This window comes from Caenorhabditis briggsae (genome assembly GCF_000004555.2).
Source record: "Caenorhabditis briggsae complete genome, chrV, whole genome shotgun sequence".
Lineage (NCBI taxonomy): Eukaryota > Metazoa > Nematoda > Chromadorea > Rhabditida > Rhabditidae > Caenorhabditis > Caenorhabditis briggsae.
In genome coordinates, this window is record NC_013488.2 from 6,140,649 (window position 1) to 6,156,567 (window position 15,919).

The following is a 15,919-nucleotide window of genomic DNA, read 5'->3' on the forward strand; positions in this document are numbered from 1 at the left end:
TTCTTTTTTTAAAAGAGTGATCAACAATCAGACCGTTTTCGTCGAGCAACCTAGATATAATGGCTCTTTGGATTGCCGTCCTCATACCGACGGTACCCATCAATGGTATTTTCACGACTACCCATTATTTGATTACGGGTTCGCATGTGTCGCTGACGTGGATAGTTGCAACTGTCCACCGATTGGAATTGATGATGGAGTAAAAACAACTCCACGCGATCCGTCGGCTCTTGATCAATGTTCCTTGTATACGGCCGAGTGTGATGACGAAAACTTGTATCCAATGCTCCGCTCCACGGATGCAGTGCTCACAGCTGGAGGAATTTATAGCCAATACTACGGTATTTTCGAGGAATTGATGTGTGTTAAAGAAGAAAATGCCAAGTTTGAATTAATTAGCATTCATGATGTGGAGGCTAATTAGTATGTGGTTTTCAATTTACATAGAGAATTGAATCGAAAAAAAAAGTTTGATTTTTGGAAGTGCAAAAATGCAGTGAGCCTCTCAGATTACTTCATTTATTGATTCTTTTAAAGAGTTGGTAATCTAGGTCACTAGACAAGGCCAATCAAAGGCGTCAATAAAAGAGACACAAAAACCCATTTTTCAAAAATGGAAGTTTATCATAGTTTGTTCGGTGGAGCGCATAACACACTCTTCTTAAAGGGGGACTCTGACCAAAAAATTTTATTGCATTAAAATGTGTTAAAAGTTATCTACTTTCCTAATATTATTGCGAAAAAATTCAAAAGAAATCCGAAGTCCCCGAAAAACGCCGTTAAAATGAGAAAAATTCGAAAAAGGTGCCGCCGAGGGACGAGGATTTGAATTCCCGCGTAGTGAGAAACCTAGGCCACGGCGCCTGACAGCATTATTTTCAAGTTGCCGACAGTGTTTTTTAATGTTTTTTACCTGTCGAGGACAAAAGCGAAAAAAATCCGGAAAAATTGTCCGGTAAGAAAGTCGCGCCGCTCGCGTGCCCTAGGTTTCTCACTGGAAATTCTCGTACCTCGGCGGCACCTTTTTTGAATTTTTTTCCTTTTCGACGGCGTTTTTCGGGGATTTCGGATTTCTTTTGAGTTTTTTCGCAATAATATTGGGAAAATAGATAACTTTTAAAGGAGGCGAGACAGCAAAAATTTCGGGGGACAGTTCGGGGGACGAAATCGCGCCGCGCTTATGTAGACCATCGGTCGTCAGCTGCCTTCGCGCCCCCGTAGCTCAGCCGGTAGCGGCGCTGTACCCCTGAGCTCACAGGTAGAGGGGGACTGCTGAAAAACTGCTAAATGACAGCTGAAGATGCGCAAACTGGCGAATCACTGCTAGTTGGCAGCCGAAGGAGAACTGACGGGCCGTCGACGGTCCGTCGACGGACAGTCGGAACCCCTTGGAAAACAGACTTGAAGGTTTTCATTGAAAATCATTCAGAAAACAATTTCTCATACCCCCACTAGATTGTAGGAAATGACAGAATCTTATTTTCCTAACCTCAAAAAATAGGTTGTTGAACGAATGCTGAATGACAGTCGAAGAGGCGCTGACTGGTCAATGACCGGTGGTTGGCGGGCCAAATTTCTGCAGAATGGAAAATTTGGTTGAAAAAAGATGTTTCTCTTAAAACATGATAAAAGTCATAGAAGGATCTGGGAATCTATAAAATGTGTTATTAGAAGCACTTCTACGAAAATTAGAATCTGAGGCGCGATTGGTGAAAAACGGCTAAATGACAGTCGAAGAGGCGCTGACTGGTGAATGGCGGCTGAAAAAAAAACGCTGTAAAATGAATTTCTGAATGTTTCTGGGTATCCATCTAAAAGCATGTTTTCGCATTTTCTGTTAAAATATCGTAACTGGAGTTGTCATTTCGTGATAATAATCCTCCGTTTAAGGCACGTGTTTCCGGTCATACTTTTCCCATTTTCTGAAGAGTTCCGACGAAATTTTTTTCTGAAAACGTTGTACAATTTTTGTCTGAAAATGCTGTTCTCTTTTTGTTTCTTTTTCTTCAAAAATTCGACCATTCGTTTTTAATTTCCGTTTTAGCTGACGAGTTTCGGAATTTCGGTTCGCAACGACACTCCGAAATCCCGCCTGCGCCTTGTTTAGCGACACAAGACTCAACGTATTTCTCGTCTAATTTTCACAGTTTTTTTTCGTTTTTCGAAGTGTTTTCTCATTGAAATTCAGTATTTTTCGCTCAAATTATCTAAATACTGGCATTAGAAAAGCATCAAAAACATTCGCGCACTTTCTTCCTCGCGTTTTAGTTGAAAATGCGAAAAAATCGGTGAAAACTCGTTTCGCAAGTTTTTGCTTCGGAAAGTAACAAATTTAACGTTGCAGAGGTTTTTATGTGGTGAGTTGGTGAGTTTTCATATGCTCCGAAGCAAAAACTGTCGAAATCTCTTAACTTTCTCATTCTGTTGCCGAAAATTCGCCTCGCCGACACTTCGCAAGTGTGATGTTTTGCAACTGCTCTGGAAAGTAAAAGCTTTGCAAGGTTCGCGCATGAAAAATTATACAATAATCTGTTGCTTTTTCTGCTTCCGATCGGCTTTAAAAATATCATATCAATATGCGATATGTCGAACTTTTGAAGTCTCTGCTAAAAATGTCGCTAAGCCTTAAACATGTAAAGATTTTTTATATGCCAGTTTTTTTGGGTGCTCAATTCATGTTACGAACTCATCAATTTTACTTATTCTGAAAGAAAGTCATATAAAAGCGGAAATTACTGTTCAATGAGAGAAATGCTGAAAAAAATCTTCGCATTTTAAAATTTGAATTTTTATAAAGTTGGAATTTTGCGAAAACAAAAAGAAAATCGAAGTTCTGTTCCCTATAGAATTTGTAATTTCTTATGTGTCTTCTCTCATTCTAATCATAAAAATTCAACTTCGAAAAAATCAGAGTTATTTTTTCAATACAATACACAATCCACAGAAACTATTAGTTTAATAAAGAATTTCTATTGTTTATTACCTGTTTAATGATGAACTGTCAAGAAAGCGCTATCATTTTTGACGGCCCGTCTTCGAGGCGCAAATCGTTGCAGACGGACCGTCGGCGGCGCGCGATTCGACTGCCGACTGTTCGCTTTTCGGCAGTCCGCGCCCGCCAGACGGCCCGTTTTTCGGCAGTCCCCCTCTACCTGTGCTGCCTGTCATGAGTTCAACCCCTCATCGGGGTTCTCTATGCAAAATATCAGGAAAACTTTTTTTTTTGGTGTCTGGCCTCCTTTAACACATTTCGATGCAATAAAAAATTGGACCGGAGTCCCCCCTTTAATTACTTGCGCGTATGTATGTTTTGATTTTTGTATGTACATTGAGCGATATCCACACATCTTGATCAACCTACGGATCTTGAAAAGTGTCCGTCCGGGACAATATACTTTTTAAAGCAATATTTTTATCGAATCTTCTCTAGGAGAACAAGACCTCCACGAGAAACGGTGTTTGGAATCTACGGGGTAGTTATCCTAGGTTCAAGATAATCTTAAAGATGATCTTCGGATCCTTCTTCGAGAGAAGATAAACGTGTTCTGCGGAAAGGGCTTTTTCTCCTTACCTATTTAAATTTCAATGTGAGGTGTTTCATATTTTTCAAATACAATGTTCTCCAGATTTAACACCGGTCAGAAACTGTTAGTTTCGGTATTAATTCTTTCATTAATTGCTTTCCTAACTCATACTGACCATTTTGTGAGTTCTATACATTTTGATGAATTTTTTAAACCAATAACTTCAGATGACAAGTCTAGAAGAGTTGGAGACTAGCCCAGAGTGTCAGTGTGTATCCAAGAGAACTGGAAAATCGCACAATTTCTGTTATCCGGAGCCTAGGAATCCCGGTTGGTATGGGAAGAAATTTAACTGCTCATTTGTAGAAACGTTAGAAGATTTGAGTGAGTTCAAAAGTTCAGTGTTATTTTGTAGCCCTAGAGAATTCAGATCTTCTGGATGATCTTCCTGGTAACGCTATTACTCTCAAGGAAGCAATTTCCAACAAGGATGCCTTGGTTTTCGTTTCTGCAACTTCAGAGGATCATTTCGGAATCAGCATGAGATCTTATCAAGCTGTTCGAAAATATTATCCCAACCACAAATATGTGCTTTTTGGTCTGAATATCAGCGAAGAATCGATTGGCAAGCTTCCAAAGTCGGATCTTAATTTTGAGTTTCGAGAATTCGACACGAGTCCTTATCCGGAATATGTGACGAATTTTAAAAGGTATCATTTCAAAGGATTGGTTATGGCAGAAGCAATGAGAGACTATCCGGTTCTATGGTGGATCGATGCTCATATTGAAATGATCGAGCCAAATGTGATTGAGAATTTGTTTGAGGAAATTTCGAATAATCGAATGTCAAAAAGATATTCAGAGTTGATATCGTTCGTCTTTAGTAGACACAACAATTATGCTGTATTACATTTAGGTAAGTATAAAAAATTCAAAGAAAACTATATTCTGAAAAAGGAACAATGTTTAGAGCTCCTTCACTATTTCCCATTTCATTCTTTTGATCTTCTTAAAAGCGAAATGCAACTTGGATCGGGTATCATATTTGTACCCCGAACAAAGTACAATAAGAAAATTGTAAAATGGTACGCCCTTCATCTTTTTTATATTGAAATCTTTTCAAGTTCCAGGTGGGTGTTATGTTCTCTGACTGATGAATGTATAAACCCTCCCGGGTCCAAACAAGCATGCGAATTTGATGCAAAGCATTGGGGCAACTATGGAAACTGTTTTAGGTGAGATTTGTCATAAATTTCCTGACTGACCAAATTGTTGTTTCGTCAGATACGACCAATCTGTGCTCAACATTTTACTATTGAACGACTTCCTAGACCATCAAAAGTATTATATGAAGAAATTGGAGCCATCGTTCAGTAGGATGGATTGAAAATTGTTATGAAGCATTGCAGGATATTTACTCGGGTTGTATGATATGATCTAACTATTGCTATGTAAAAATGAAACAATTAATTTTTTTGTTTTTTTTTCACTTTTAATCTTTTGGAAATCCGGGAGAACAAACGATGACTTCTAAATTTGAAAATTTTCAAGTCAAATTTCAGACCCTACCTAATTTATCTCGGTTTCTGTCAAAGATTTACAAAAACGTGTTTTTCAGTTGATTTTGCCTATTTTCACGAGACTACACAGGTAAAATGCTCAATAAAACATTTGATTCGCAAACGGATCCGTTTGGTCATGATTCGCAATCGGATCGGATACGGAGCTCGCGAACGGACAGGATACGGATAAATCCGAATAATGTACTGATATTTACTGAAAACGGTTCGCGTGAGGTCCGTATGCGGTTCCTATTTCAACCGCGCGCGAACGCGGAGCGTCCGTATGGTTCGCGAATCACCTGTGTAGAGCTCGGCTGTCAAGCGTTTGAACACCTTTTGAAGTTTTTAAAACAGACCTAGGTTGAGAGCTTTGCATTTTCAAAATAAAATTTTCTGAAAAACAAATAACTGAAAAACTAGGAATTTTCAAAAATTCTGTGAATGCAAAATTTTCAATTTAGCATACTTGTAAAATTCCGGGCCGGGCCTGAGGAAATTTTCAAGGCCCGGGTTCGGCCCGGAAGGCCCGGTGTCAAAAGTTCTGTATCTTTGAGCCAAATTTTGAGCTCTCAATATAATTTTTTTCCATTTTTTTTTCGTATTTCGGATTGTTTGTCTGTCTGATCAAAAAAGATCGAAAAAACTCGAAAAAAAATTTTTTGGTTGACAGCGGAGCTCCATACTTCTGAAAATGGTCAAAATCAACACGTTTTTATATTGACTTGTACTGTATATCTTGTTGACCGGTACTGATGATAGCAGCCTCACTCTAAACCGTCACGTCAGCATGCATACTCTCGCCCCCAAGAAATCCCCGAAAACCCTTCAAGGCCCTTCTATAACAAGCTTTTTAGCTAGGTTTGGTATTTCGCTAACATTTTTAACCCAGTGGAGAAATTTATTGAAAAAAAATCACCAACTATTCAAAAAACTGATTATTTAGCCGCATGAATGCCGAGGACCAGAGTAGTTCCGCCGTCGACCACGAGATTCTGTCCGACAATGAATTCTGAAGAATTGCGATCCGCCAGAAATGCAATCGCTTTAGCAATGTGCTCTGGACGGCCAATGAACCCTGCAGGAATGGCGTACTTGTTCGATCCAATATCATCGTAAAACTGAAACAAAACAGTAGTTTAAAATTAATTTACGAGATAGTCCTGTACCTCCTGAGCTTGATCGGCGGTCCATCCTAATTCAGCCTCGTGGAATAACGTTTTGACAAAACCAGGGTTCACTGTATTCACTCGAATGCCTTCCTCGATTAGATCGATTGCTGCAGCTCTGGTATATTGATCAACTGCTGCTTTAGCAAGAGAGTAGTATGGACGAGATTGCCACTGAAGTTAGAAAATTAAAAAATGGTAAAAAACAATAATGAAAAACTGATCTTACCCCATGTCCCAATGCCACAATACTCGAGACATTCACAATTTCTCCGCGAGTTTTTGCCAAATGTGGTCTAGCCTTCTGTGTCATTTCAACTAGACTTTGGACATTCAACTTCATGGTTTTCTCATACGAATCGATTCCTTGACTCACACCAGTTTTACCTTCGAAATCTGTTATTGAAGCGCCAGCGTTGTTGATCAAAACATCAAGCTTTCCAAATTTACTCAACGTTTGAGAAATCAATTCACCTTGTCCAGCAGACGAAGTCACATCAGCAGGAACTATCAGAAAATCCTTTTCCAAAACTCCATTACCCAAAAGCTCCTTCTTGACAGCTTGAAGGCGTTCCAAGCTTCTTCCGGTTACCGTAACTTTTGCACCTTCACGTGCAAAGTGCAGAGCAGTTTCTTTTCCAATTCCACTCGAGGAACCGGTCACAATCACAACTTTACCGTCGAATCGTCCAGGCATAGCTAATAGGAGATGTGCGAATAGGAAAGTTGGAATAAATGGAAAACGATTTCGATTTTATACTAATTTTGTATTGATGAAATTTAATGACATAATCGAATCAGCGGATCCTGTGAAGTGTTGACGACTTTTCGACTTTCGCAATTTTTTGCCTAGACCAATGTAAACACAGAAGGTAATGTAGTTGGTCAAAGATTTCATGAAGGAGAAGAGAGGGAAAATAGAGTATTGTTAATTATGATTGTTATCATTTTGCATGTGTCATCAATACACGATGTTCGTGAGAGAAAAGAAGTAAAAAAGAAGCTTGGAAAATAGCTTCTAAACCACGTTAAAAGGAGGCGGACCATTGAAAAAATATTTCTCGAAATTTGGTTCGTAAAATCCCCTCGGGGGTTGAACTTGGGGTTCATGTCATACATGATAGTAGCAACACTGTACACTATCCCGTTTGAATTTCTAATTTTTTTAATTTTCGAAATTTCTTCTTTCTTCACCATCCTCTTATTCAGGTAACAATTGAATGGAACTGTGTGTTCCTGTTTTAATGCCATTGCAGTTTTATTTAGCTACTATTTCAGTTATTCAGCTATTAGCGGCTATATTTAAATTTAAGAAAAACGTTTGTTGTACCAACAGGTGCTTTTTATGTCAAAAACGTAAGATCACGCTATTTGTGACATTGTAAGTAGGCTAAAATAGTCTTACAATACCAATTGGTCAAAGGCAGCCAAGTTCGTTTAGCTCTGCTCTGAATAACTATCATGTTGTTCATTTTTTTCGTTGGACAGTTTAAATAATTTGCAATTCTCTGATTGCGGAGGCTGTAATTATATTTCAGCTTACGCAAAACACCTCATACTTTCGACATTTGGAAAAAAAATCACCTGTTGGTACATTTCTTCCTATGAATAAATTATTGAAACTGATTAAGAATCCACCAGTCACAAAATCAGAAACTCATACTTCCGCTTGAGTAGAGGAAACTGCTCTCATTCAGTTCCCCGACACTTAACGCAACTAATCGTCCCTCTCTTTCAGTAATCTGAATAAGTTTGCCAGGAGCTCAAAAATGAGTTCCTGTGCCGAAGAACTTTTCCCAGGCTTCAGCAATGGTGATTTTTTATGCGGGTTTCACGCTATACTTGAGTCAGTTTTACAACTGCTTTTTCACTAATATAAATTTTACACGTTTAGGCTGATCGCTGATGCTGCTTATGACAACCAAAATGAGATTGCTATGCCTTTTTTACTTATCAACATATTTCATTTTATCATTCTCACTAGAAAGTCAATGAGAATTTCCTCAATTAACGTACTAATTGCTGCGGTCGCATTCGCTGATATGTGTTCTTTCCTATATGCAACGGAACAGATCCTAACAAAAGTTCTATATATTCACAATCGGTGTTTATTTTCTGGCTCTTATTGGAAAATTGTGATAAACCTCAAGTTAGATGCACTTGCTAAATGCGCAAGGAAATGTTCCACGTGGTTTTCTTTGTTTGTTGTTCTCATACGAACTCTTGTTGTACGAAATCCGTTGAACTCGTTTTATCAGAACTTGACGAACCCACCGGCAGCGTACAAAACCATACTAGGAGCCATTTTGTTGTTTTCACCTCTTTTTGTTGTACGAAGTATAGAAAGACAAGTTTATGTATTCAAAACAACAAGCATTTGCAAGCCTAACCAAACCTTTGTTAGTTATGGTACCATGAAGAATGAGGATTTTTTGGCAAATGATAGACTAATTATGAAAATAGTTGAACCTGTCGACTCGATTCTATCAAATGTAAGTTCGTTCTTCAACTGGCTGCAACGGACCGGCCAATAATATTCTGCCAGACTTAATGAATTAGTAAAACATAATTAAACCTGGAGAAAAATATTGGCCGGTTGGTTTTGATTCGTATGCAAGTATGAGTTTTCCAATGTCTAAACCAATAAAGTTCCAGATAATTCCATGTATCCTTTTCCCAATCGTCACGGCCTTCTTGGTTAAAGAAATATGGAAATTCGCAAAAAATCAGCAACGAATTGCATCCTCCAGAAAATCATTTGAATCACAGAAAACCACAAAAATGGTCCTCTTGTTTGCGGTCACATATTTTATATCTGGATTTCCTTTGGGAATCGCCTCAGCATTAGTACCGTATTACATCAACGGTATACCTGGAATTGAATCCATCCTTTATTGTTTTATCTATTTCTTTGGTTCCGTTGTTACTTTAAACACAGTAACTCACTTTTTCGTTTGCGGGATAATGTCAGCTGACTACAGAAAAACAATGCTTTCAGTGGTTCGGTGTGGGAAAGAGGTAGTTAAAATGTTTTGAGAAATTTAAAAAAAATAACATTCGCAGAAATCCAGCTTGGGCGTTGTTGTGCATCTTCAAGTGTTGTGGTTTCATTCTGATTCTTCTGAAGCCGTCATCTCGATCGTGTGGTTTGGACGATAACGGCTCGTGATCCCTAATAAGCGAGTTCAATTATCCAATTCATCAGAAACCTCGAAGTATATTTTCCCTGTTTTTTTATCTGTTCGCTAATGTTTTTCTTTCATTTCTCCCGACTTTCGGATTATTTTTTTTCGTATGGAGAGTCCAAAAGTTTAATTGTTACAATGTGGAAAACATTCAAAAATTCAGAATGGCAAACTTGAGAAAAATTAACTTTTTAGTATTCTCATGACCTCAAAAGTAATATTTTGACATTAATTCCAGATTCTTCAATAAAGGTTTTCATTCCGACATGAAAAAAATATCTATATTTTTTTCAATTTTCTTTCAACTCTCACATGGAATGACTCCCAAGTGTTACCCTCGAAAAAATTGAGACCTATATGGTTGGATAGAGCGTAAAAAGTTATTTTAGATTCCGAACGGAATAGTTGGTAAAAAATGTTTTTTGGGAGTTATGGTCCAAAAAGTACCAAAAAATGCCTAAATTTTCAAAAAATCATAACTTCGTCAGTTTATGTCCGTTTTTTGCAATTAAAAAAAAAGTAGATAGACAATTTTTTGAACATTTGAGAATAAAATTTTTCAATTTTTTTCCTATTGATTGGATTATTGATTTTTTGAAAAAATTAAAAAAAAATTTCCATATCTCAAAAATCCTAGGTTAACTTTTTTTTTCATTATGACCATTGAATTCAGCACATTTGATTTACTATAGAATCATATCAATACCCCGGGGGAGATCATGCTCACACAAGTTATGCCGAAAAATATCGATTTTTGGCACTTGGCTTCTTTGAATTCGTTGTCCTCGGCGGCCGGTATGATGAGGGGCATACTTGTTTATGTGATTTTTCCTTGAGTATCGTTTGCCTAGAGTGTTTGAAATAAAATCCTGCGACATACAAAGTCAATTTTTCAAATGCTGTACCATTTCTTAAAATCATCATCTTGAAAAAAGCAAAATTTTGACATGTGACAGGGCACATCTATAGTTAAACTTGATAGAAACGGCCAAACTATTTTTTCAACATAATCAGAAAAACGTAATCTTATCAACGGTTTGAACAGAATTTCGATTTAGGCCCTTGAAATAAAAATATTCACTGATGATGGGACACCTTTTGTTTTTGATCATAACTTGAGAACGAAAAAAAATATCAAAAAACTGGTAACGCCATTCGATTTAAAATTAAAAAATACTATTAGACAAATGTTATTGGTTTGTTTCGTATCTTGAAAATAGGTGAAATGGAAAAAGGTCGATTTCGGCTGTCCGAAGCTGGAAGGATATCTTTCGGAAATCGTTCATTTAACCTACTTTCACCACAGGGACCAAGTTGATTCTACTTTTACTATGTTATTGTTTCATTTTAAATCGAATGGCGTTAACAGTTTTTCGATATTTTTTTTCGTTCTCAAGTTATGATCAAAAACAAAAGGTGTCCCATCATTAGTGAATATTTTTATTTTTAGGGCCTAATTTAAAATTCTGTTTTAGCCGTTGATAAGATTTTGTCATTTTAATTATGTTTAAACAAGAGTCTGGCTATTTCCATCAAGATTAACTATAGATGTGCCCTGTCACATGTCAAAATTTTGCTTTTTTCAAGATGATGATTTTAAGAAATGGTACGGCATTTGAAAAATTAACTTTGTATGTCGCAGGATTTTATTTCAAACACTCTAGGCAAACGATACTCAAGTAAAAATCACAAAAACAAGTATGCCCCTCATCATACCGGCCGCCGAGGACAACGAATTCAAAGAAACCAAGTGCCAAAAATCGATATTTTTCGGCATAACTTGTGTGAGCATGATGCCACCCGGGGTATTGATATGTTTCTATAGTAAATCAAATGTGCTGAATTCAATGGTCATAATGAAAAAAAAGTTAACCTAGGATTTTTGAGATATTGAAAATTTTTTTGATTTTTTCAAAAAATCAATAATCCAATCAATAGGAAAACAATTGAAAAATGTTATTCTCAAATGTTCAAATAATTGTCTATCTACTGTTTTTTTAATATATTGAAAATTTTTTTGATTTTTTCAAAAAATCAATAATCCAATCAATAGGAAAACAATTGAAAAATGTTATTCTCAAATGTTCAAATAATTGTCTATCTACTGTTTTTTTAATTTCAAAAAACGGACATAAGCTGACAAAGTTATGATTTTTTGAAAATTTTTGGCATTTTTTGGTACTTTTTGGACCATAATTCCCAAAAAACTTTTTACCAACTATTCCGTTTGGAATCTAAAATAACTTTTTACGCTCTATCCAAACATATAGGTCTCGATTTTTTTCGAGTGTAACACTTGGGAGTCATTCCATGTCAGATTTTTCAGATTTTGACGTTTTGGACCCCCCAACCCAAATATTTTTCAGACATTTTGAGTCTCAAAAATTATTTTGCTATTTTGCTAATATTTTACATACAGTGGGCCTTTGAAAAGTTTATTTTTTAACTTTACAAAAAATTGCTTATTTAGCAGCATGAATTTCAAGGACCAGTGTAGTTCCGCCGTCGACCACAAGATTTTGCCCGACGATGAATTCTGAAGAATTGCGGTCCGCCAGAAGTGCGATCGCTTTGGCAGTGTGCTCTTGATGGCCAATGAACCCGGCAGGGACAGCGTACTAGTTGGATCCAATATTTCCATGAAAATGAAGTAGAAAAAACGTTCAATGGGAACATATGAAAAGTCCTGTCCCTCCTGAGATTTGAGCATATTTATTTCGGTTAATATGGGAGATATTTTAAAAACAGTAACTGTCAAAATATTTTTGATATTATGATGAACATTTTGTCAGTTGGTCATATTTCAATATTTTTTACAGGAAACAGGGAAAATTGGCTCAAAGTTGTATCTATATACTACATCGGTCGGCAGCCGACACTTATGATCGCGTAGGTCAGCTGATAAAGGCACGGCACCTAATTTTTACCGCAAGTTAAACTTTTTCTGGCGCTAGAGGTCTTACAGTGTAACAAGTACAACAATGTGAAGTATTTTAATGCATTTATTGGTAGCACCCATAATCAGACGACCAGAATGGATTAGTAAAATAATGGAAAGTAAATGGCTCGGATGATGGACCCGAAAAATATTCGGCATCAGTATGCATACATTTAATATCCTTCCTTTGAGGCATCACACATTTTTCGGCATTTGGACACTCGGTGAGCTTTCGACCATAAAACTGTTTTAAATAACATTTGAACACAACTGGGAAGTAAAAATCTCTACTGGGAAGGCGCTTTGCGATTCTGGCTACTTCTTTATTTTTCTTCATCCTTTGAATATCTTCATGAATTGCAGCAATATCCACTTCATGAATCGTCTCGTTGAATCGCCAAAATCTCGACTTCCACATATCCTTAATTTCATTATTTCCATTCTTCTGAATCGGTCGTTGCACGTGGATCAGATGAGGTGTTTTGATATGGATTCTTGAAGAAGGAAATTCGAGAAATGAGTCATGAATAGAGCTGTAGAGCTCTTACCTCTTTGTCGGATCTTCTCGATGGCTTGCATGAATCCACGTAGTATTGTGACGATCCGGTTTAACGACCACTTTTCCTGCTCTCGTGTAAGAAGTTTTCAAACTGGCGACCAGTTCATGGAAATCGTACTCAGCTAGTGTTTCGGCTGAAATCATTGCAAATATGATTGAAAATTAGAACGCTTGATGTACCTTTAATGAACTCATGTTCTCGTCTACCGTACACCAAAGAAGTGGCATCTGGCTTTTGTGCATATTCGGCATTGAACTCCTCAAGATAGGTGGGATAGTTGAGTGGGAAGAGTACATCGTCCAGATCAAAGAAGGCGATGTATTCGGCAGCTTCCTAAAATACTCTAGCTCGTCACATGTCTGGAGCGTTCGTGGTTTACCTTATACTGCAACAAGCAGTCCGTAGTGCACCAGCTTGATTTCTGAGCTCTGTATTTAGATTCGGCTCGAAATACTGAGATCCAGGCTTATCGAATTTCATTCTCATCCACTTTTCGATTGTCAAATATCCTTGACGCTCGTATTCTTTCATTAACTCAAAATATGCCTTCACAATTGAAATGACATAGATGTGAATGTGAGCTCCGAATCTGGAAGACTTCAAATTTGATAAAAATATTCAGTACTGGTCAACATTTGCTTATTTCAGAAGTCTGGATTTCGGCTGTCAAGTGTAGGATCACTTTGGAAACTTTTAAGGGTGTAAAACAAACCTGGATTGAAGCATTTGCATTTACAGAATTTTTTCGACAATTCCTAGTTTTTCAGCTATTTGCTGATTTCTGATCACCGGTTTTTTTTTCGTGCCATTGAATGAATCCGCTTAAAATCTGTCACGGATCAAAACAAACAACGGTATTGAAGATTGTAACGGAAGATAGAAAAAGAGAAGAAGCAATGAGAAAAATAGATTTTCTAAAAGCGCTCAGGAAAGATCATCTAATCTTGACCGGTTTTTTTTTTCATAAAATGAATCCGTTTCAAAATCTGTCATGGATCAAAACGAACAACGCTGTTGAAGATTGTAGCGGAAGATAGAAAAAGAGGAGAAGCAATGAGGAATTTTTAAAGAATAGATTTCTTAAGAGGAGAAATTTTTGAAAATTTTCAAAGTGATGGGAAATTTGATAGCCGAGGTCCAGACTCTTGAAAATCCTCAAAATCAACTGGAAAACACGTTGTTGTGTATACAAACTCAAAAACCTACCTATGAGCAGTATGAGCATGCATCAAGAAAATTTGCCATTGCTCAGCGACAAATTGGGGAGAGATACAAATGATAACAGGTTTTGGAGCAGTGTATCGAGCCATTTTGAATGGGATCTCTACTTTTGTTCCACCAGATTCCAATTCCAATTTCTTCAAATTCTCCACCGTATTCCCTCTAGCCACTGTCGGTGCGTATCGGCACATTTCCTCTTCTTCACTGAAACATTTTTTTTGTTTTGAACAATAAGACCAATGAACAAAAAAATACATCTGAGAAATTGCGAATCCTGATTCTGTGTGCGTTCCATTCGAGCCCACAAAGTTGTAAGTGTGTTTTGAGATATCAAAGTTTTTGGAGTCCACAACCATGTTGAATGCGACAGCGTTATTTCCAAGTCTGAAATTTTTTTCGTGTATTTTCAGTGATCACAAAATAAAAGCTTACGATTTAGAAGTGGGATAATAATAAGCAGATGCCACGAAGACATGAGAAACGGGAATTTTTCGGGTCAACCGTTCGGATTCTTCACTCAGTAGATATTCGGAAACTGGAGGAGCTGGAGTTCCATCGATGATTTCTGCTGAATCGCCTTTTGGATGCTCTGGATCCTCATTGATCTCATTGCCAAAATCTTTGCATTTGTAATAAACATAGCCACAACACACCGAAATAGTGAGCAATAGAATCAGTTTTTTAGAAATTCTTCCATACGATGAAGACCCCATTTCTTTTTTGTTGGAATTGAGGAGGGGTAGGGAAGCGATTTTCATTTGAAAACTAAAATAAGGAGGAGTGGAAAAATGAAATTTCTAAAAGCACCTCAATAAAGATCATCTAATCTTGACCGGTTTTTTTGGAATGCCAAGAAATGGATCCCAATCTGTCACGGATCACAACGAACAATGGCGTTGAAGATTGTTTCAGGAGATAGGAAAATATGTGAAACAGTGAACAGAGAAGTGTTAAAATACGGAATTTTGAAGTTTTTATGAAACACTATTAGGTTGGCAGGAAAGTAACTGTCCCTTGTTTTAATTGTGGCACCATGGGGTGCAACTAATTTAGGGGTACAAAATCAATGAGGCAGGGGTACAAAGGTTCTGTCATAAATGGGTTTCCTGTAATGGTGCATTATCCATTGGAATCTGGATTTTGATTTTACAATTCCACACGATTCGGTGCCTACTACAATTCAATAACACCTACAACATTCAATAACTTCTAGATTCGCCAGGAACTTATGAGTTGAGTTTTTTGAACTGTTAAACTTCCAAGTATAGCTTACATGGAATGACTCCCAAGTGTTGCCCTCGAAAAAAATCGAGACGTACATGGTTAGAAAGAGCGTAAAAAGTTATCCCAGAATCCGAGAGGAATAGTTGATAAAAAAATTTTTGGGGAGTAATGAAAAAAATCAGCGGCTTTCAAAAATCGACTATTATCCTGTGATCTAAAACATTTTCTTGTCTTGAATTCAACTAATTACTAACTCGGTTTTTCCTCCATCTCCCATTTAATACAAATGTATGTCCCTGTTATATCTCCTAGTTTCATACACATTTCACGTGTTAGTGGTTTTCTCCTCTTCGTTGAAATAAATAAATAAAAAAAATAAAAAATAAAAAATGGTCCAAAAAGTACCAAAAAATGGCTAAATTATCAAAAAATCATAACTTTGTCAGTTTATGTTCGTTTGTTGAAATTCAAAAAACAGTAAATAGACAATAGGGTTTCCATTTGGGGGGAGATTCACCCGCCCGCACCCGCCCGGGGGG

The 15,919-nt window shown here is 37.1% G+C and overlaps 4 protein-coding genes across 4 annotated transcripts; 2 read left to right on the forward strand and 2 right to left on the reverse strand.

The window, feature by feature from the left end:
• Positions 1–3,615: 3,615 nt before the first annotated feature.
• Positions 3,616–4,911, forward strand: CBG06353 (the record flags this gene model as incomplete). Its single annotated transcript, XM_045237127.1, has 6 exons — positions 3,616–3,705; positions 3,752–3,908; positions 3,955–4,440; positions 4,495–4,609; positions 4,655–4,759; positions 4,809–4,911. 6 exons carry the CDS (start codon positions 3,616–3,618, stop codon positions 4,909–4,911), a joined length of 1,056 nt encoding a protein of 351 aa, XP_045093191.1.
• A 1,110-nt stretch (positions 4,912–6,021) lies between these two features.
• CBG06354 lies at positions 6,022–6,949 on the reverse strand (the record flags this gene model as incomplete). The annotated part of the gene is made up of 3 exons (XM_045237128.1): positions 6,022–6,204; positions 6,253–6,426; positions 6,923–6,949. 3 exons carry the CDS (start codon positions 6,947–6,949, stop codon positions 6,022–6,024), a joined length of 384 nt encoding a protein of 127 aa, XP_045093192.1.
• A 1,072-nt stretch (positions 6,950–8,021) lies between these two features.
• CBG06355 lies at positions 8,022–9,411 on the forward strand (the record flags this gene model as incomplete). Its single annotated transcript, XM_045237129.1, has 4 exons — positions 8,022–8,098; positions 8,147–8,744; positions 8,908–9,270; positions 9,316–9,411. The coding sequence occupies 4 exons, from the start codon at positions 8,022–8,024 to the stop codon at positions 9,409–9,411; spliced, it is 1,134 nt and encodes a 377-aa protein (XP_045093193.1).
• Positions 9,412–12,439: 3,028 nt separating this feature from the next.
• CBG06356 lies at positions 12,440–14,869 on the reverse strand (the record flags this gene model as incomplete). Its single annotated transcript, XM_045237130.1, has 7 exons — positions 12,440–12,869; positions 12,924–13,068; positions 13,115–13,268; positions 13,332–13,524; positions 14,142–14,360; positions 14,412–14,540; positions 14,589–14,869. 7 exons carry the CDS (start codon positions 14,867–14,869, stop codon positions 12,440–12,442), a joined length of 1,551 nt encoding a protein of 516 aa, XP_045093194.1.
• Positions 14,870–15,919: the final 1,050 nt, after the last annotated feature.